Below are 21828 nucleotides of genomic sequence, written 5' to 3' on the forward strand. Positions count from 1 at the left end.
TATTAGTGACACTATGTCTTAGGTCCTTAGTTATTAGTGACACTATGTCTTAGGTCCTTGGTTATTAGTGACACCCTGTCTTAGGTCCTCGGTTATTAGTGACACTATGTCTTAGGTCCTTGGTTATCAGTGACACTATTTCTTAGGTCCTTGGTTATTAGTGACACTATCTCTTAGGTTCTTGGTTATTAGTGACACTATGTCTGAGGTTCTTGGTTATTAGTGACACTATGTCTTAGGTCCTTGGTTATTAGTGACACTATGTCCTAAGTCCTTGGTTATCAGTGACACTATGTCTTAGTTCCTTGGGTATTAGTTACACTTTTTCTTAGGTCCTTGGTTAATAGTGACACTATGTCTTAGGTTCTTGGTTATTAGTGACACTATGTCTTAGGTCCTTGGTAATTAGTGACACTATGTCTTAGGTCCTTGGTAATTAGTGACACTATGTCTTAGGTCCTTGGTAATTAGTGACACTATGTCTTAGGTCCTTGGTAATTAGTGACACTATGTCTTAGGTCCTTGGTAATTAGTGACACTATGTCTTAGGTCCTTGGTTATCAGTGACACTATATCTTAGGTCCTTGATTATTAGTGACACTATGTCCTAGTTCCTTAGTTATCAGTGACACTATGTCTTAGTTCCTTGGGTATAGTGACACTATGTCTTAGGTCCTTGGTTATTTATGACACTATGTATTAGGTCCTTGGTTATCAATGACACAATGTCTTAGGTCCTTGGTTATCAGTGACACTATGTCTTAGGTCCTTGGTTATCAGTGACACTATGTCTTAGGTCCTTGGTTATCAGTGACACTATGTCTTAGGTCCTTGACTATTAGTGACACTATGTCTTAGGTCCTTGGTTATTAGTGACACTATGTCTTAGGTCCTTGGTTATCAGTGACATTATGTCTTAGGACCTTGGTTATTAGTGACACTATGTCTTATGTCCTTGGTTTTTAGTGACACTTTGTCTTAGGTCCTTGGTTATTTATGACACTATGTCTTAGGTCCTTGGTTATTTATGGCACTATGTCTTAGGTCTTTGGTTATCAGTGACACTATGTCTTATGTCCTTGGTTATTAGTGACACTATGTCTTAGTTCCTTGGGTATTAGTGACACTATGTCTTAGGTCCTTGGTTATTAGTGCCACTATGTCTTACGTCCTTGTTTATTAGTGCCACTATGTCTTACGTCCTTGGTTATTAGCGACACACTTTCCCAGACATATGCAATACATTATGATGGGCGTCATATTTCATGCCACTTTTTCAGACTCAAGGTTTCATCTGATTTTGTAGATGTTGATAAGATCTTTGACCTGGTTTGGTGTCTCTTCATTTGGTGATATTGTCTTTATAGGATGACATTGGGATCCGATATTGTTTTGATTTTGACTTACTGATTTTCTTCACTTTTTTCTCATTGTCATTGAAAAATATCAACAGGAATTTCAGCAATATTAGAGACGTTGACTACTGATCAGTGAACAGATGTCTGATTTGTGATATACCATGTGGGTTTTCTTTGGTTACTATGATTTTTTCCCACATTAATACCCACTGCGCACTAACATAAGATAAACAAAATATATCCTTTTTAGGTTTTATAACTCATATCATAATTGTTGATAAATTTATATGTGATATGTGTAGAAAAGATTAAAATGTTTCTTTTTTTATACAAATAATATGTTTCCTGACTAACCAGATGTAAGATCGCCGGCTATCCAAACGACACGTATGCAATACAGAATGATTTCCACCGTGCGCTTGTTAATGTTACCATCCCCCTCCCCGGGGACGACAGTTCACAGAAATACGACATGTGTAACACCTACTCATACCCAGCCCCTGTCAACTACTCTGACCTAGCGGCGTCGGACAAGGACCTGGCTTCTAAGGCCACTTGTAAACAATGGGTACATGACAAGACGGAATTCGAGGAAACGTTTGCAACACAGGTAATCTTTATAAATGAATAATGATTGTTTTTTGTAGGAGACATGAATCTCTGGACACCAGACGAGTGACATTTTGGCCATGGATGATACCATGGGTGAAAATAACACGCTGCGCTGTGGATAAACAAATGTTCATGTCTCCTCTGTAAACAAGGCCAATAATTAATATATAAAATTACATGTATATTATTATATTGGAACAGAAACAAGTATAACCGATGGTATAAAAGCTAAGTGAATCGACGTTTTATTTAAAATACTTAGACAATCCAATCCAGGACGTTGTGTTAGTGATGAGGTATTACACAACATATTGGCTAAATAGTTAGCTATTGTTTGATTGATAGTATTTATTATTGTGTACTGAACCGTCGCCATACGACATTTTCGTTTTGCGAAGAAAACAACCCAATTATTTGCTGCTATGCTACAAATCCTTGTCATGTCCGACCGCTTCCGGTTTTCTACCAAGACGACCTGACAACGTCTGGACAAAATGCAAAGAATGGTTCGAAAGATGACGTACTAAATTGAGTAGTCATTGTGTGTGATGATATAATCTAATAGTTTTTGTTATCCAAAGTAAAGAATTGAATTATATTTATGATATGCACTTGTTTTATTTAACGAATTAGTCAAATATACTACAGGATACCATGCTATCATAAAACGACAGGAAATAAGGGTAGAATGGCTGTCAAATGGTATGAAAGGACAAACAAAATACTACAGAAATTGTGTCGTAAGGTAAAATCTGTGATGGAGATGTGGGAGATAATGATGTTGGTGTGGTGATAATTATTTTTGCCTGCTACGTTACATAATCACTATCCTGGTAGGATGTTACAGCATGCAATTTAATTATATTAATAGTTTATTGTTCTCGTCTTGAAAAAAACAACCCAACTTTAAGAGTTTTAACGATGAACGTGTAAGATTTTGTAAGCAATATAATTTGACCTACCAACACGAGTACAATACATTTTGATATTCCCTGGAAGCCCGAAGTAAGGAAGGGAGGATTTGAATAATAAAGTAAGTCTATGTAGAAGCCAAATCAAGTAAAACTTTATGTCACCAATTAGTAATTTCGTCGGTTTAGGACGTATCAGTTGTGCTGCTCAAGGTATGAAGAATTCAATTCTGTCGTGCGTCTAAACATTTGTAAAATACAATAAAAGTGGAAAGATGCCTTAAAATCCCTTATAACTCAAAACTGTCTACGAGGTGAACTATTTATTTGAGATAATACTTTCTGTTTGTTATCGTAAACAAGACGTATACAAATAACAGTAGACCCAGTAATCAACCTTCACGCGAATGTCATGCCAGTATTAGGAACAGTGTCCTGTGCTCATATTTATTCATAGCAAGATCGTATTTCTACATGTCAATCGACCTCGTCATAACTCAACCACAATAAACAATTAACATATATATTGAACACGTGTTTTGCAATTCGTTAAGATATTTCCATTAAGATAACAATTCATAATACACTCTCCATGATAAATAGCATATGTTATCTGTATCTGTGTCTTCCTCCCCTTTTCTCTCTCTCCATATCTCTCTCAGTTTTGTCTGTCTTCTGTCTCCTGTGCCTCCATAGGGTGCGCACGCTCTCCTTATCACTCGAATGCGATCCCATCCCCTTTTCCTTCCTTCCCCTCTCTATGTTTATCTCTCGCGTAATTTCAAGCCAGTTATTATAAATGAATGTTTAAACAAGGCTTTTCCCTTTCCCCGTAGCATGGTCTACTGTGTAGCGACTCCCTGAAGACCTCTCACAGTCAAATGTTATTCTACGTCGGGGTACTGGCAGGCGACCTGGGATTTGGTATGCTGTCGGATTAGTAAGTTGTCAGAAAGCTGTCATTGTGACATTCTAGTGTATACTTCCCGTATTATCAATCCGTTCCTAATTTTTTATATTTACTTTACTGCTTATGTTTATTATATACTCGGAAAACGATAATAAAAAAACATGTCAAGGACAACCTGGAGCCATACATTTGTTGGCTCCACTCCTGTTATAATTACGAATTTTCCATGTGAACAATATTACATAATTTCATCTGCCATTACACTAGTGTAACATGATTTTCGCATATCACTTCAAATGAATGATGGGCTGTATATTTTCATGTCGTTTGAAATAAAGACCACATCCGCATATTGACGTGTTGTGTTGTCCCAATCTTTTTGAAGTCTAAGCAGATTTTCATGTAACAATTGTCCCTACGTCAATGACTTTTTATATAAATTGATGAGATATTTTGTAAACATGCATTCTGTCTTGGCCAACAATTGATGGGTCCTTGTGAGAAACATTAACAGATAAAATGAAATGTAACACTTTTTCTGAAATTGTTTTATGGTTTCCCACAGTATTGGCCGTAAGAAAACGTTCGCCATCACCTCCGTCGTGCTGGTGGCGTCCTCTGTCAGCGCCGCCTTTGCACCCGAGTTCTACAGCTTCCTCATGCTCGAGTTTATTGTAGGAGCGTCCATACATGGTCTCTTCATGGTCTGTTGTGTCCACGGTACGCGCTTATGCACTCATTTACATAATTACACAAGTTGTGTATATGTCATCACATTTATTATTTTAACCATATTGTATGCATGTAACTTAATATGTACTATTACAAAACATATTTGATTGTGATGATTGGGAAACGAGTACATGTACTAATGTGATTATAAATAGTTCTTCTCATCGTACATAAAAAGCTTTGCTGATAATACATGTATATACCATGTTATTACTGACTCGATATCAGTGTCATCACACACTATCTATTAACATTGACACAATTATGTTGAAAACCCGGTTATAACTTACAAGATGATAAGCACAGCTAAGGAAGTATACATTATCTATAATTAGTTTATTATCTTATTTTACGTTAATCTGTGCTCACTTATAGGTCTGGAGTTGGTGGGGCCAAGCAAGAGGATATGGGCGGGGATCGTGATCCACATATTCTTTGCTATTGGGTTAGTGTACCTCGCCGGGGTGGGCTACCTCCTCAGACACTGGAAGTGGATCCAACTAGCGGTGGCCATTCCCTGTTCATTCTACATGCTTTATTGGTGGTAGGTACATTTTGATTCAATTTGTTTTGTTTCCTCTTCAGTATGTTTTAAAGGAGATGAATTTTACTCTGAGATAACTTATTGCCTTTTTATGATTTATTTTTATAAGTAAATCATTCTGTTATATACTTAATATCTAACCGACAATGTGTATAATTAAAACATATGTTCATGATAATTGCATAACAACGTTTTCAGTATCGTATCCCTAGCAACGAAGACTTGTACTGGAATGAGGCTGTCTCTGGACACAGTGTAATTAGACGCATCACTGCTTACCATCTCAACTGCTCTTTATGCATTTTTGTACACAATGTCATGATCAGTACTATAGGAAACTGGAAACTCTGCGCCTATGATTAAGTTTTTGACGGTTTAGTTGAGATTAAATTCACGTGACCGATATTTGTAATTTTCAAAATAATGAAGGAACATCCTTTCCAACTCGTTTCCGTTTTATTGGCAGACAATTATGATTGTTTTCTTTTGTTTTGACGTCTCTCCATTCCTTGCGGTTGTGTTTCCTTTCGGTTTGTCTTTGTATTGTTTTCACCACTTATCTGAAGTAACAAATATTAAGGCCAGATATATATTTAATATATATAGGTTTATACCCGAGTCCCCGCGTTGGCTGATAAGTCAGGGCCGCTATGACGAGGCTGAAGAAATCTTGCAACGAATAGCCAAAGTCAATAAAGTGGAAACCTCTGAACGTTTTGTGGACGAGAAAACACTAGACGCGCCCGAAGGGGGACAACTCTGGCACCTCTTCACGAGTAAGGTGTTATTCTTCAGGACCATGATATTGTTTTTTAATTGGTAAGTTTTGAAGGCATTTCAAATTAAGTAACGGTCACAGTGTTATATCAATTTTGGAAGTATTTTGAAGTATGCAACAGCACGATATATTATTTTGTTTGTAAAATATCCTACTGAACAGTATACTGTTCTGTTCAGTTTTTGGAGTTTTAGAGTGTATTGTGGTAGAGTACACGGTTTTGTACGCTGAAATGTAAAATATACTGTTTTGTATGTGGAATAATGTTACAGTAAATTATATTGTTTTTGTAAGTTTCTATGTTTATGTACGATGCTATTCAGTTTAGGTTTTTGAGTTTGTAATATTGAGGTGTTTATATAAAAAAAAATCAATTTGCGCAAGTGAAGGGTAAATTGTCTGGCATGTAGTTAACTGTTAAGCCTGGAGCGTTACTCATCTTCCAATACTGGCAGTAAATTGCGATATAACATTGCCGAGAAAATGACCCTGTTACAAGATAAGGACCTGCTTTACTTTGTATGTAATAGAATGTGATAGAAAACAAGTATTAATACAAAAGACTAAGTTTGTTTTGAACACAAACAGAAATTGAAAACATATTTTGCAAGTTTTCGAAAACGTCTGTTGTCAAGCAAAGAGTGCAAATGACCGGTGTCTCAACTCTAAACCGCTGAAAACAAAATATTAATACATATGTTATATCACATTCACTCACCAAGACCTTTTTTAAATATGTGCAATGCTCTTTTCTGTTTCTATAGGATCGTTGTCAGCATGGTCTATTATGGAGTGACGATGCATGCTGGTAAGCTCAGCGACAGTTTCTTCTTCGGATTCTTTCTCATGGCACTGGTTGAATTTCCCGCCGGTGCTGCTACCATAGCCTTGCTCGACCGCTGGGGCCGGCAAAAGCTTCAATGCGCGTGTATGCTTACCGCCGGAATCGCATGTCTGTGTACCATATTTCCGGTTCTTTTTGGAGGCGATGGTATGCATCCGCGATTGCGTATTGCAGTCCGGAACGATCAAATTAAAGTAACAATCATAAAAATTACAAAGAGTTCAGACTATGACTTATATCAATTGAAATTATATAGAAATACCAATAGCTCACAGGATTTTGAAGCAGCATTCCCTTTCATGTCTATAGGCAGTGTACCATTTTAACACACATTAAGTTGTACACCAGAACTGGACCTATCGACTGGTATCAAAATTATGAGGGAATATAAAGACAGTTTAAAATGTCAGATTTACAGTTGTATTTCCTTTTCTGTCTACATTGTGTTTTGTTTTCATATGTGGCCTTAATTATTGAAAAGCTTGTCAGGACTGGTAACACAAACCTTGTCAATTTCACTTTCAGATACATTCATGAAGCGCTGTCTTTAAGTATCAAAACACATTATGACCCAGTCGATGGTAAACACCCTTCTGAATTTGAATAAAGGGTACTACAGATTCCTCTTCATTACCGCTTACCTTCATATTCACTAGCAATGCTTCAACAGATTTCAAATGAAACGTTTTATGACAAAATTTGCTATTCAAGATCTGATGCCGTTGACCTTGACCTTGTCGATGATTGGAAAGTTCGGAGCTGCGGCTGCCTTTGGGGTGATATATGTGTTCTCTCTCGAGCTGTACCCTACCATAGTCCGAAATGGCGGCATGGGAGCAAGTTCCTGTGTGGCACGCTTTGGAGGGATGGCGGCTCCATACGTAGCACAATCGGTAGGATGCCTTTAGACAATTATTAGACATTTATCTCAATACAAATTAGCAGTTTCTGTTAATTAAATAATATCAAAATAGATGCTTTTTATATTATTCTTCTTAACTATGACTTTTTAAAATTATTATTGCTAACCTACTAACTTGAAACTTGTATCACCTGAACATAAATGATAATTTAATGAATCGTTACACTTTGAATACAGGGACAATTGGTTGGAGGTAATTTTGGACTAGCTCTCCCATTGGTGATCTTCGGTGGGGCATCAGTCGCAGCAGGCTTGTTGGCACTCCTTTTACCAGAAACACTCGAACGAAAACTCCCGGAAACTATCGAAGATGCTAAAAATTTCGGAAAGTACGTATATTAATGTAGAAAATCCAAATGCTGACCTACGTTATATCATTTTTTGAATGATTTCATGTAGTGCTTAATTCAACAGTCATCATCTTCATTACTTAATGCAAAGGAGACTTTCAGTATGATTGGCGAAATGGTTGAAATAAGAAATCTTTAACGTACAGTTTTAGTTTTACATGCATTAAAACTAACCCTTTACCGTTTTCTTTGTTCGCAGACTAGAAAAATCACCGTCGAAACTCACACTGGGTCTGAATGCCTCAACAACAAGTTTTACCTCCCTGGAAAACTTTACAAAGCTTTGATGAATTTTATATACATACAATACAAGCTAGGAGCGTAGGATTATCAGACTCTTTTATAAGTAATGTTGGAAGACAGGAATTCCTAACGAGGGGATAATAAATTGGAGCAAAACCCTTCAGATATCTGGGGATGAATGACCTTATCACAACCCATTACATATGAATGAGTATTATTTACCACCAGAGTTACTCTCCTTTGTTCCTCTATTGATAACTAGTATGGGTTGTGATGCACTGGAAAGGTGAATGACTGGATATAGGAGAGAAAAAAGTATTGTATCACGTACTTTTTATGTCTTACTTAATATGACAGCATTTATACGACGTCACGTTAACAATGAACGTGACGTGCTATTGGCTTCTGCTAGCACACTCTTTTTGATTTCATTAAAATTGAAAACTGTTTGAACTAACGAAAATGTGATAGCTTATCATAGAATTCGTAAGAAGAAGGAGTTAGAAACTGAGCAAGCCTTTTCCTTGACATCAAGCCAGTGACTCAGTACATCTCATCCCCGATACGAAGTCAGGAGTTACCGGTCAAAGCCTCGTCCCCAACATAAAATCATGAATCCTTGCCCAATATCGGCATATATGCCTAACATCTGATAAGCTGGTGTATTTAATCCGTATTTTGTAGTATTTTATCCAAGTCCCTCTTACACAGTGTATGCTTACTTTTACTGTATCTGCATAACTGGTAACTGTTATAGATTAATTGATAAATGTTATCTTTTTCAAACGACGATGTATAACGTTATGTTTTATATAAATAGAAACATTATCTTACATGTATATCATTTGTAAGAAAAGGAGAATATTAAGGGAGAGATTTTGAAAGATTTATTTTGTATTATATGTATTTTTATTATTTGTCAGCTATCCATATTGGTTCAGATTTATATATTCGTTAACGTTACTGTAAAGTGTATCAAAAATCATTAATTGATAACAGCTGTGCTTAGTGTAGGATGTAAAGGTGACCTTTTAGGAACAGTACCTTAAACGGAACATAGTTTTCAAATGCAAGATGCATCATATTTGCTTTTTGATAAAAGTGAATTATATCTACTATAAATCACACTGCATTTAGTTGAAATATTTAGAACAATTGAATTAAAAATAATTCCCAAGAAATAGTCAGCACAACAACATAAATAGCCCACCACATTCCTAAACATGGAAAAGTATTGCTGTAATGAATATTTTAACGGCACTGAAATTTCAACATTAAAATGAAGCTTCTTAAGCATTTGAAATAATCAAATGACCACAAAGTTCATCTTAAAGAAATAGTCAGCCTTCATGTATGTACGTGTATTATAGTGGAATATATAACGACGGTGAGAAAATATTGGACAAAATAATTGACAAATTCCTAGCGGCGAAGTTAATTATTTTACCAAAATTTTCAAATGATGCGTTTGTTGATTATATCTATTCTACCAAGTTAAATACAATGAAAGTCTTTCCGTGTCTACTTCAGTGTTCATACACATATGATAGGCAAGGTGAACAAGATGATCTGATTATTTTAATTTGGTTGTTCTGATGCGCGCGCTTATAATTGTCTTTGCGTGTTTAATTTTATTGCACTTTTCACCCTGTGGATAGATTTCTTGTTTTGTCAATTAACCTGGTTATTTGTGAGACGGATTCTTTTGTCGCCATCTACAATAAACACTGACGTCATGGTTTATTTCAATTAATCAATCGACATCGCTCGCCAACACATGAAATCAGCATTTGACAGATTTACAAATACTATTTCAAGCCTCTTTCGGGAAAGTTAGGCGGAACATTCTAACAGTAAAGCTTGACAGATTTAAAGTATATTTAGCAACCTTTAGTGTTTGTCCGCTAGCAAATATTCAAATATATACCAAATTAAATATGTGTACTCTCATTGGACACATGAAACCAGTCCCGCGGCTCGCTTATTGTCATTTTGCGGGGGATGTGTTAAGAAGAGCGTTGGTCTGCTTGCACGCGCATAGTCTATCGTCAAAAAATATCTGGTTATTAACCAATGAAAAGTGTCAGTACATCGCGAACGTGGTAGAATTAGGTATACTAACGTGTAGCGCCGACCAAGCACTAAGTCACTTTGATGAGTAATAATTAGTTGACATACTAGACTTACGGTTTAATGTTTAGTACTTTAGAGCTTTGTCAATGCCTTATAAGGATTGTTTATTTCGCGTTATACTTCTTGTCATTTCTATGTAGAGTTTGCAATGTAATCAGAACACTATTGCATTTTTAATCATAACTGTGTTTTATGTGGTGTTGTAACAAACCAAATCAACAACCAAATCCCTCCTTGACAAAATCCAGTTATCGTCCTTGAATAAAGGGAAACAGATATACGCTAATCACAGTTATGTTTTAAAAGCTGGAAATGTCGTGTTTATTTCTGTATAAATTTTGATATTCATTAAAGCCTATTTGTATACAAACGTATAAGCCTTTCGTATCTATATTTTGTAATCATTGAATATGCTTGAATGCGTTATATGTTGTATTTGTTGCTATATTTTATTACTTTAAATAAAGCAAAATGATGTCTATAAAAGTAAGAAATCGATGTTATCTATGAAGACATTAGATGACTCATTGTTGATAACAGGCTTCTGAAAGTGTAGGTCCGGTCGCCATATCCGCCTAGACGGGGGCCCACATTATCATTACATTACATCACACCGATAAATCACCGTTACCCTTATCTTCACAGTTTACAGCCGTGTAACGTACTTCCGAATTATAAGAAACATTGATCTTTGATAACACTCCCAATTTTAAAATAAATATTATTTACATTTTAATTTACGCCAAACGTAAACAACGTACATCTTTCGGACACATTTCTGTTTCATCAATTCGACTAGACCTTAAGTTATCTGTGTCACACTCATTCCTTTGAAGTCATGAGCAAGACATTTTTTCGAAAATAAATGAAAAACGAACAACAAAAGATTAATTTATTAATAACGTACGGTGTGTTAGTTTACGACTAGTCCAAGTTCCCTCTGGCGTAACATGTCAAAATGTCTAAGTCTAGTGTTAGTGCCAGAGGAAACTCGGGCTAATTTACGGCATATTGTGTTTTCTTATCAATATATGTGTAGTATGTGTGTGGTATAGTGTATTACTGAAACAAGCTATCACAATGGGAGGAAGAGTATTTATTTCAAATATCCAAGATTGTGACGCTTGTAATGTTATTTATGGTTTACAAAACACAGTTTGTATTTATTTTTATCCCCTCCCAAAAAAGAATTATCCATGTTAAATGTATCGTAATGTTTTCAGATCAACAAGTGCTTTGCTCTGTACAGACAAAGTTCACGTAATAAAACACACTAATGTAAATTTGCTGACAAAATACGGTAAAAATACGTACATTTTTGTGATAAACCTAACACGTCTGTTATGGTAATGAGCGGTTGTCTGTACATGTACAAGTCCGGAAATTGTTGCGGTTTGTGAAGTGTGGTAGCATACCGTGTTATTATAGTATCGGACAGGCAAATCAAGTATTTAAAGGCACTCCGTCCGTTTTATAACTAACAGCTATATCGGCCACTTAAAGGCGTTCTGTACATCTCATAACTTACACTGAAATCGTCCACAAAAAGGCGCACCGTACATCTCATAATTCACACTGAAATCGTCCACTTAAAATTGCACCGTANTAGATGTTGATAAGATCTTTGACCTGGTTTGGTGTCTCTTCATTTGGTGATATTGTCTTTATAGGATGACATTGGGATCCGATATTGTTTTGATTTTGACTTACTGATTTTCTTCACTTTTTTCTCATTGTCATTGAAAAATATCAACAGGAATTTCAGCAATATTAGAGACGTTGACTACTGATCAGTGAACAGATGTCTGATTTGTGATATACCATGTGGGTTTTCTTTGGTTACTATGATTTTTTCCCACATTAATACCCACTGCGCACTAACATAAGATAAACAAAATATATCCTTTTTAGGTTTTATAACTCATATCATAATTGTTGATAAATTTATATGTGATATGTGTAGAAAAGATTAAAATGTTTCTTTTTTTATACAAATAATATGTTTCCTGACTAACCAGATGTAAGATCGCCGGCTATCCAAACGACACGTATGCAATACAGAATGATTTCCACCGTGCGCTTGTTAATGTTACCATCCCCCTCCCCGGGGACGACAGTTCACAGAAATACGACATGTGTAACACCTACTCATACCCAGCCCCTGTCAACTACTCTGACCTAGCGGCGTCGGACAAGGACCTGGCTTCTAAGGCCACTTGTAAACAATGGGTACATGACAAGACGGAATTCGAGGAAACGTTTGCAACACAGGTAATCTTTATAAATGAATAATGATTGTTTTTTGTAGGAGACATGAATCTCTGGACACCAGACGAGTGACATTTTGGCCATGGATGATACCATGGGTGAAAATAACACGCTGCGCTGTGGATAAACAAATGTTCATGTCTCCTCTGTAAACAAGGCCAATAATTAATATATAAAATTACATGTATATTATTATATTGGAACAGAAACAAGTATAACCGATGGTATAAAAGCTAAGTGAATCGACGTTTTATTTAAAATACTTAGACAATCCAATCCAGGACGTTGTGTTAGTGATGAGGTATTACACAACATATTGGCTAAATAGTTAGCTATTGTTTGATTGATAGTATTTATTATTGTGTACTGAACCGTCGCCATACGACATTTTCGTTTTGCGAAGAAAACAACCCAATTATTTGCTGCTATGCTACAAATCCTTGTCATGTCCGACCGCTTCCGGTTTTCTACCAAGACGACCTGACAACGTCTGGACAAAATGCAAAGAATGGTTCGAAAGATGACGTACTAAATTGAGTAGTCATTGTGTGTGATGATATAATCTAATAGTTTTTGTTATCCAAAGTAAAGAATTGAATTATATTTATGATATGCACTTGTTTTATTTAACGAATTAGTCAAATATACTACAGGATACCATGCTATCATAAAACGACAGGAAATAAGGGTAGAATGGCTGTCAAATGGTATGAAAGGACAAACAAAATACTACAGAAATTGTGTCGTAAGGTAAAATCTGTGATGGAGATGTGGGAGATAATGATGTTGGTGTGGTGATAATTATTTTTGCCTGCTACGTTACATAATCACTATCCTGGTAGGATGTTACAGCATGCAATTTAATTATATTAATAGTTTATTGTTCTCGTCTTGAAAAAAACAACCCAACTTTAAGAGTTTTAACGATGAACGTGTAAGATTTTGTAAGCAATATAATTTGACCTACCAACACGAGTACAATACATTTTGATATTCCCTGGAAGCCCGAAGTAAGGAAGGGAGGATTTGAATAATAAAGTAAGTCTATGTAGAAGCCAAATCAAGTAAAACTTTATGTCACCAATTAGTAATTTCGTCGGTTTAGGACGTATCAGTTGTGCTGCTCAAGGTATGAAGAATTCAATTCTGTCGTGCGTCTAAACATTTGTAAAATACAATAAAAGTGGAAAGATGCCTTAAAATCCCTTATAACTCAAAACTGTCTACGAGGTGAACTATTTATTTGAGATAATACTTTCTGTTTGTTATCGTAAACAAGACGTATACAAATAACAGTAGACCCAGTAATCAACCTTCACGCGAATGTCATGCCAGTATTAGGAACAGTGTCCTGTGCTCATATTTATTCATAGCAAGATCGTATTTCTACATGTCAATCGACCTCGTCATAACTCAACCACAATAAACAATTAACATATATATTGAACACGTGTTTTGCAATTCGTTAAGATATTTCCATTAAGATAACAATTCATAATACACTCTCCATGATAAATAGCATATGTTATCTGTATCTGTGTCTTCCTCCCCTTTTCTCTCTCTCCATATCTCTCTCAGTTTTGTCTGTCTTCTGTCTCCTGTGCCTCCATAGGGTGCGCACGCTCTCCTTATCACTCGAATGCGATCCCATCCCCTTTTCCTTCCTTCCCCTCTCTATGTTTATCTCTCGCGTAATTTCAAGCCAGTTATTATAAATGAATGTTTAAACAAGGCTTTTCCCTTTCCCCGTAGCATGGTCTACTGTGTAGCGACTCCCTGAAGACCTCTCACAGTCAAATGTTATTCTACGTCGGGGTACTGGCAGGCGACCTGGGATTTGGTATGCTGTCGGATTAGTAAGTTGTCAGAAAGCTGTCATTGTGACATTCTAGTGTATACTTCCCGTATTATCAATCCGTTCCTAATTTTTTATATTTACTTTACTGCTTATGTTTATTATATACTCGGAAAACGATAATAAAAAAACATGTCAAGGACAACCTGGAGCCATACATTTGTTGGCTCCACTCCTGTTATAATTACGAATTTTCCATGTGAACAATATTACATAATTTCATCTGCCATTACACTAGTGTAACATGATTTTCGCATATCACTTCAAATGAATGATGGGCTGTATATTTTCATGTCGTTTGAAATAAAGACCACATCCGCATATTGACGTGTTGTGTTGTCCCAATCTTTTTGAAGTCTAAGCAGATTTTCATGTAACAATTGTCCCTACGTCAATGACTTTTTATATAAATTGATGAGATATTTTGTAAACATGCATTCTGTCTTGGCCAACAATTGATGGGTCCTTGTGAGAAACATTAACAGATAAAATGAAATGTAACACTTTTTCTGAAATTGTTTTATGGTTTCCCACAGTATTGGCCGTAAGAAAACGTTCGCCATCACCTCCGTCGTGCTGGTGGCGTCCTCTGTCAGCGCCGCCTTTGCACCCGAGTTCTACAGCTTCCTCATGCTCGAGTTTATTGTAGGAGCGTCCATACATGGTCTCTTCATGGTCTGTTGTGTCCACGGTACGCGCTTATGCACTCATTTACATAATTACACAAGTTGTGTATATGTCATCACATTTATTATTTTAACCATATTGTATGCATGTAACTTAATATGTACTATTACAAAACATATTTGATTGTGATGATTGGGAAACGAGTACATGTACTAATGTGATTATAAATAGTTCTTCTCATCGTACATAAAAAGCTTTGCTGATAATACATGTATATACCATGTTATTACTGACTCGATATCAGTGTCATCACACACTATCTATTAACATTGACACAATTATGTTGAAAACCCGGTTATAACTTACAAGATGATAAGCACAGCTAAGGAAGTATACATTATCTATAATTAGTTTATTATCTTATTTTACGTTAATCTGTGCTCACTTATAGGTCTGGAGTTGGTGGGGCCAAGCAAGAGGATATGGGCGGGGATCGTGATCCACATATTCTTTGCTATTGGGTTAGTGTACCTCGCCGGGGTGGGCTACCTCCTCAGACACTGGAAGTGGATCCAACTAGCGGTGGCCATTCCCTGTTCATTCTACATGCTTTATTGGTGGTAGGTACATTTTGATTCAATTTGTTTTGTTTCCTCTTCAGTATGTTTTAAAGGAGATGAATTTTACTCTGAGATAACTTATTGCCTTTTTATGATTTATTTTTATAAGTAAATCATTCTGTTATATACTTAATATCTAACCGACAATGTGTATAATTAAAACATATGTTCATGATAATTGCATAACAACGTTTTCAGTATCGTATCCCTAGCAACGAAGACTTGTACTGGAATGAGGCTGTCTCTGGACACAGTGTAATTAGACGCATCACTGCTTACCATCTCAACTGCTCTTTATGCATTTTTGTACACAATGTCATGATCAGTACTATAGGAAACTGGAAACTCTGCGCCTATGATTAAGTTTTTGACGGTTTAGTTGAGATTAAATTCACGTGACCGATATTTGTAATTTTCAAAATAATGAAGGAACATCCTTTCCAACTCGTTTCCGTTTTATTGGCAGACAATTATGATTGTTTTCTTTTGTTTTGACGTCTCTCCATTCCTTGCGGTTGTGTTTCCTTTCGGTTTGTCTTTGTATTGTTTTCACCACTTATCTGAAGTAACAAATATTAAGGCCAGATATATATTTAATATATATAGGTTTATACCCGAGTCCCCGCGTTGGCTGATAAGTCAGGGCCGCTATGACGAGGCTGAAGAAATCTTGCAACGAATAGCCAAAGTCAATAAAGTGGAAACCTCTGAACGTTTTGTGGACGAGAAAACACTAGACGCGCCCGAAGGGGGACAACTCTGGCACCTCTTCACGAGTAAGGTGTTATTCTTCAGGACCATGATATTGTTTTTTAATTGGTAAGTTTTGAAGGCATTTCAAATTAAGTAACGGTCACAGTGTTATATCAATTTTGGAAGTATTTTGAAGTGTGCAACAGCACGATATATTATTTTGTTTGTAAAATATCCTACTGAACAGTATACTGTTCTGTTCAGTTTTTGGAGTTTTAGAGTGTATTGTGGTAGAGTACACGGTTTTGTACGCTGAAATGTAAAATATACTGTTTTGTATGTGGAATAATGTTACAGTAAATTATACTGTTTTTGTAAGTTTCTACGTTTATGAACGATGCTATTCAGTTTAGTTTTTTGAGTTTGTAATATTGAGGTGTTTATATAAAAAAAAAATCAATTTTCGCAAGTGAAGGGTAAATTGTCTGGCATGTAGTTAACTGTTAAGCCTGGAGCGTTACTCATCTTCCAATACTGGCAGTAAATTGCGATATAACATTGCCGAGAAAATGACCCTGTTACAAGATAAGGACCTGCTTTACTTTGTATGTAATAAAATGTGATAGCAAACAAGTATTAATACAAAAGACTAAGTTTGTTTTGAACACAAACAGAAATTGAAAACATATTTTGCAAGTTTTCGAAAACGTCTGTTGTCAAGCAAAGAGTGCAAATGACCGGTGTCTCAACTCTAAACCGCTGAAAACAAAATATTAATACATATGTTATATCACATTCACTCACCAAGACCTTTTTTTAAATATGTGCAATGCTCTTTTCTGTTTCTATAGGATCGTTGTCAGCATGGTCTATTATGGAGTGACGATGCATGCTGGTAAGCTCAGCGACAGTTTCTTCTTCGGATTCTTTCTCATGGCACTGGTTGAATTTCCCGCCGGTGCTGCTACCATAGCCTTGCTCGACCGCTGGGGCCGGCAAAAGCTTCAATGCGCGTGTATGCTTACCGCCGGAATCGCATGTCTGTGTACCATATTTCCGGTTCTTTTTGGAGGCGATGGTATGCATCCGCGATTGCGTATTGCAGTCCGGAACGATCAAATTAAAGTAACAATCATAAAAATTACAAAGAGTTCAGACTATGACTTATATCAATTGAAATTATATAGAAATACCAATAGCTCACAGGATTTTGAAGCAGCATTCCCTTTCATGTCTATAGGCAGTGTACCATTTTAACACACATTAAGTTGTACACCAGAACTGGACCTATCGACTGGTATCAAAATTATGAGGGAATATAAAGACAGTTTAAAATGTCAGATTTACAGTTGTATTTCCTTTTCTGTCTACATTGTGTTTTGTTTTCATATGTGGCCTTAATTATTGAAAAGCTTGTCAGGACTGGTAACACAAACCTTGTCAATTTCACTTTCAGATACATTCATGAAGCGCTGTCTTTAAGTATCAAAACACATTATGACCCAGTCGATGGTAAACACCCTTCTGAATTTGAATAAAGGGTACTACAGATTCCTCTTCATTACCGCTTACCTTCATATTCACTAGCAATGCTTCAACAGATTTCAAATGAAACGTTTTATGACAAAATTTGCTATTCAAGATCTGATGCCGTTGACCTTGACCTTGTCGATGATTGGAAAGTTCGGAGCTGCGGCTGCCTTTGGGGTGATATATGTGTTCTCTCTCGAGCTGTACCCTACCATAGTCCGAAATGGCGGCATGGGAGCAAGTTCCTGTGTGGCACGCTTTGGAGGGATGGCGGCTCCATACGTAGCACAATCGGTAGGATGCCTTTAGACAATTATTAGACATTTATCTCAATACAAATTAGCAGTTTCTGTTAATTAAATAATATCAAAATAGATGCTTTTTATATTATTCTTCTTAACTATGACTTTTTAAAATTATTATTGCTAACCTACTAACTTGAAACTTGTATCACCTGAACATAAATGATAATTTAATGAATCGTTACACTTTGAATACAGGGACAATTGGTTGGAGGTAATTTTGGACTAGCTCTCCCATTGGTGATCTTCGGTGGGGCATCAGTCGCAGCAGGCTTGTTGGCACTCCTTTTACCAGAAACACTCGAACGAAAACTCCCGGAAACTATCGAAGATGCTAAAAATTTCGGAAAGTACGTATATTAATGTAGAAAATCCAAATGCTGACCTACGTTATATCATTTTTTGAATGATTTCATGTAGTGCTTAATTCAACAGTCATCATCTTCATTACTTAATGCAAAGGAGACTTTCAGTATGATTGGCGAAATGGTTGAAATAAGAAATCTTTAACGTACAGTTTTAGTTTTACATGCATTAAAACTAACCCTTTACCGTTTTCTTTGTTCGCAGACTAGAAAAATCACCGTCGAAACTCACACTGGGTCTGAATGCCTCAACAACAAGTTTTACCTCCCTGGAAAACTTTACAAAGCTTTGATGAATTTTATATACATACAATACAAGCTAGGAGCGTAGGATTATCAGACTCTTTTATAAGTAATGTTGGAAGACAGGAATTCCTAACGAGGGGATAATAAATTGGAGCAAAACCCTTCAGATATCTGGGGATGAATGACCTTATCACAACCCATTACATATGAATGAGTATTATTTACCACCAGAGTTACTCTCCTTTGTTCCTCTATTGATAACTAGTATGGGTTGTGATGCACTGGAAAGGTGAATGACTGGATATAGGAGAGAAAAAAGTATTGTATCACGTACTTTTTATGTCTTACTTAATATGACAGCATTTATACGACGTCACGTTAACAATGAACGTGACGTGCTATTGGCTTCTGCTAGCACACTCTTTTTGATTTCATTAAAATTGAAAACTGTTTGAACTAACGAAAATGTGATAGCTTATCATAGAATTCGTAAGAAGAAGGAGTTAGAAACTGAGCAAGCCTTTTCCTTGACATCAAGCCAGTGACTCAGTACATCTCATCCCCGATACGAAGTCAGGAGTTACCGGTCAAAGCCTCGTCCCCAACATAAAATCATGAATCCTTGCCCAATATCGGCATATATGCCTAACATCTGATAAGCTGGTGTATTTAATCCGTATTTTGTAGTATTTTATCCAAGTCCCTCTTACACAGTGTATGCTTACTTTTACTGTATCTGCATAACTGGTAACTGTTATAGATTAATTGATAAATGTTATCTTTTTCAAACGACGATGTATAACGTTATGTTTTATATAAATAGAAACATTATCTTACATGTATATCATTTGTAAGAAAAGGAGAATATTAAGGGAGAGATTTTGAAAGATTTATTTTGTATTATATGTATTTTTATTATTTGTCAGCTATCCATATTGGTTCAGATTTATATATTCGTTAACGTTACTGTAAAGTGTATCAAAAATCATTAATTGATAACAGCTGTGCTTAGTGTAGGATGTAAAGGTGACCTTTTAGGAACAGTACCTTAAACGGAACATAGTTTTCAAATGCAAGATGCATCATATTTGCTTTTTGATAAAAGTGAATTATATCTACTATAAATCACACTGCATTTAGTTGAAATATTTAGAACAATTGAATTAAAAATAATTCCCAAGAAATAGTCAGCACAACAACATAAATAGCCCACCACATTCCTAAACATGGAAAAGTATTGCTGTAATGAATATTTTAACGGCACTGAAATTTCAACATTAAAATGAAGCTTCTTAAGCATTTGAAATAATCAAATGACCACAAAGTTCATCTTAAAGAAATAGTCAGCCTTCATGTATGTACGTGTATTATAGTGGAATATATAACGACGGTGAGAAAATATTGGACAAAATAATTGACAAATTCCTAGCGGCGAAGTTAATTATTTTACCAAAATTTTCAAATGATGCGTTTGTTGATTATATCTATTCTACCAAGTTAAATACAATGAAAGTCTTTCCGTGTCTACTTCAGTGTTCATACACATATGATAGGCAAGGTGAACAAGATGATCTGATTATTTTAATTTGGTTGTTCTGATGCGCGCGCTTATAATTGTCTTTGCGTGTTTAATTTTATTGCACTTTTCACCCTGTGGATAGATTTCTTGTTTTGTCAATTAACCTGGTTATTTGTGAGACGGATTCTTTTGTCGCCATCTACAATAAACACTGACGTCATGGTTTATTTCAATTAATCAATCGACATCGCTCGCCAACACATGAAATCAGCATTTGACAGATTTACAAATACTATTTCAAGCCTCTTTCGGGAAAGTTAGGCGGAACATTCTAACAGTAAAGCTTGACAGATTTAAAGTATATTTAGCAACCTTTAGTGTTTGTCCGCTAGCAAATATTCAAATATATACCAAATTAAATGTGTGTACTCTCATTGGACACATGAAACCAGTCCCGCGGCTCGCTTATTGTCATTTTGCGGGGGATGTGTTAAGAAGAGCGTTGGTCTGCTTGCACGCGCATAGTCTATCGTCAAAAAATATCTGGTTATTAACCAATGAAAAGTGTCATTACATCGCAAACGTAGTAGAATTAGGTATACTAACGTGTAGCGCCGACCAAGCACTAAGCCACTTTGATGAGTAATAATTAGTTGACATACTAGACTTACGGTTTAATGTTTAGTACTTTAGAGCTTTGTCAATGCCTTATAAGTATTTTTTATTTCGCGTTATACTTCTTGTCATTTCTATGTAGAGTTTGCAATGTAATCAGAACACTATTGCATTTTTAATCATAACTGTGTTTTATGTGGTGTTGTAACAAACCAAATCAACAACCAAATCCCTCCTTGACAAAATCCAGTTATCGTCCTTGAATAAAGGGAAACAGATATAAGCTAATCACAGTTATGCTGGAAATGTCGTGTTTATTTCTATATAAATTTTGATATTCATTAAAGCTTATTTGTATACAAACGTATAAGCCTTTCGTATCTATATTTTGTAATCATTGAATATGCTTGAATGCGTTATATGTTGTATTTGTTGCTATATTTTATTACTTTAAATAAAGCAAAATGATGTCTATAAAAGTAAGAAATCGATGTTATCTATGAAGACATTAGATGACTCATTGTTGATAACAGGCTTCTGAAAGTGTAGGTCCGGTCGCCATATCCGCCTAGACGGGGGCCCACATTATCATTACATTACATCACACCGATAAATCACCGTTACCCTTATCTTCACAGTTTACAGCCGTGTAACGTACTTCCGAATTATAAGAAACATTGATCTTTGATAACACACCCAATTTTAAAATAAATATTATTTACATTTTAATTTACGTCAAACGTAAACAACGTACATCTTTCGGACACATTTCTGTTTCATCAATTCGACAAGACCTTAAGTTATCTGTGTCACTCATTTAATATGTTTTTCCCCCACAACAACATTCCTTT

At 35.8% G+C, this 21828-nt stretch overlaps 2 protein-coding genes across 2 annotated transcripts in view; both read left to right on the top strand.

The window, feature by feature from the left end:
* Positions 1 to 10813, top strand: part of LOC110454898 (organic cation transporter protein-like) — a 16092-nt gene extending 5279 nt beyond the window's left edge. The window contains exons 3-11 of the mRNA XM_021504679.1: positions 1716 to 1968; positions 3718 to 3821; positions 4357 to 4511; positions 4899 to 5067; positions 5674 to 5886; positions 6610 to 6836; positions 7401 to 7582; positions 7789 to 7940; positions 8161 to 10813. Coding sequence (XP_021360354.1) covers positions 1716 to 1968; positions 3718 to 3821; positions 4357 to 4511; positions 4899 to 5067; positions 5674 to 5886; positions 6610 to 6836; positions 7401 to 7582; positions 7789 to 7940; positions 8161 to 8248 — 1543 coding nt within the window. The 3' untranslated portion in view covers positions 8249 to 10813. The remainder of the gene's footprint in view (positions 1 to 1715; positions 1969 to 3717; positions 3822 to 4356; positions 4512 to 4898; positions 5068 to 5673; positions 5887 to 6609; positions 6837 to 7400; positions 7583 to 7788; positions 7941 to 8160) is intronic.
* LOC110454893 (organic cation transporter protein-like) lies at positions 8468 to 21446 on the top strand. The gene is made up of 10 exons (XM_021504670.1): positions 8468 to 8490; positions 12356 to 12608; positions 14358 to 14461; positions 14997 to 15151; positions 15539 to 15707; positions 16314 to 16526; positions 17252 to 17478; positions 18043 to 18224; positions 18431 to 18582; positions 18803 to 21446. The coding sequence occupies exons 1-10, from the start codon at positions 8468 to 8470 to the stop codon at positions 18888 to 18890; spliced, it is 1566 nt and encodes a 521-aa protein (XP_021360345.1). The 3' UTR covers positions 18891 to 21446.
* Positions 21447 to 21828: the final 382 nt, after the last annotated feature.

This window comes from Mizuhopecten yessoensis, unplaced genomic scaffold (genome assembly GCF_002113885.1).
Source record: "Mizuhopecten yessoensis strain PY_sf001 unplaced genomic scaffold, ASM211388v2 scaffold8103, whole genome shotgun sequence".
NCBI classification, from domain to species: Eukaryota; Metazoa; Mollusca; class Bivalvia; order Pectinida; family Pectinidae; genus Mizuhopecten; species Mizuhopecten yessoensis.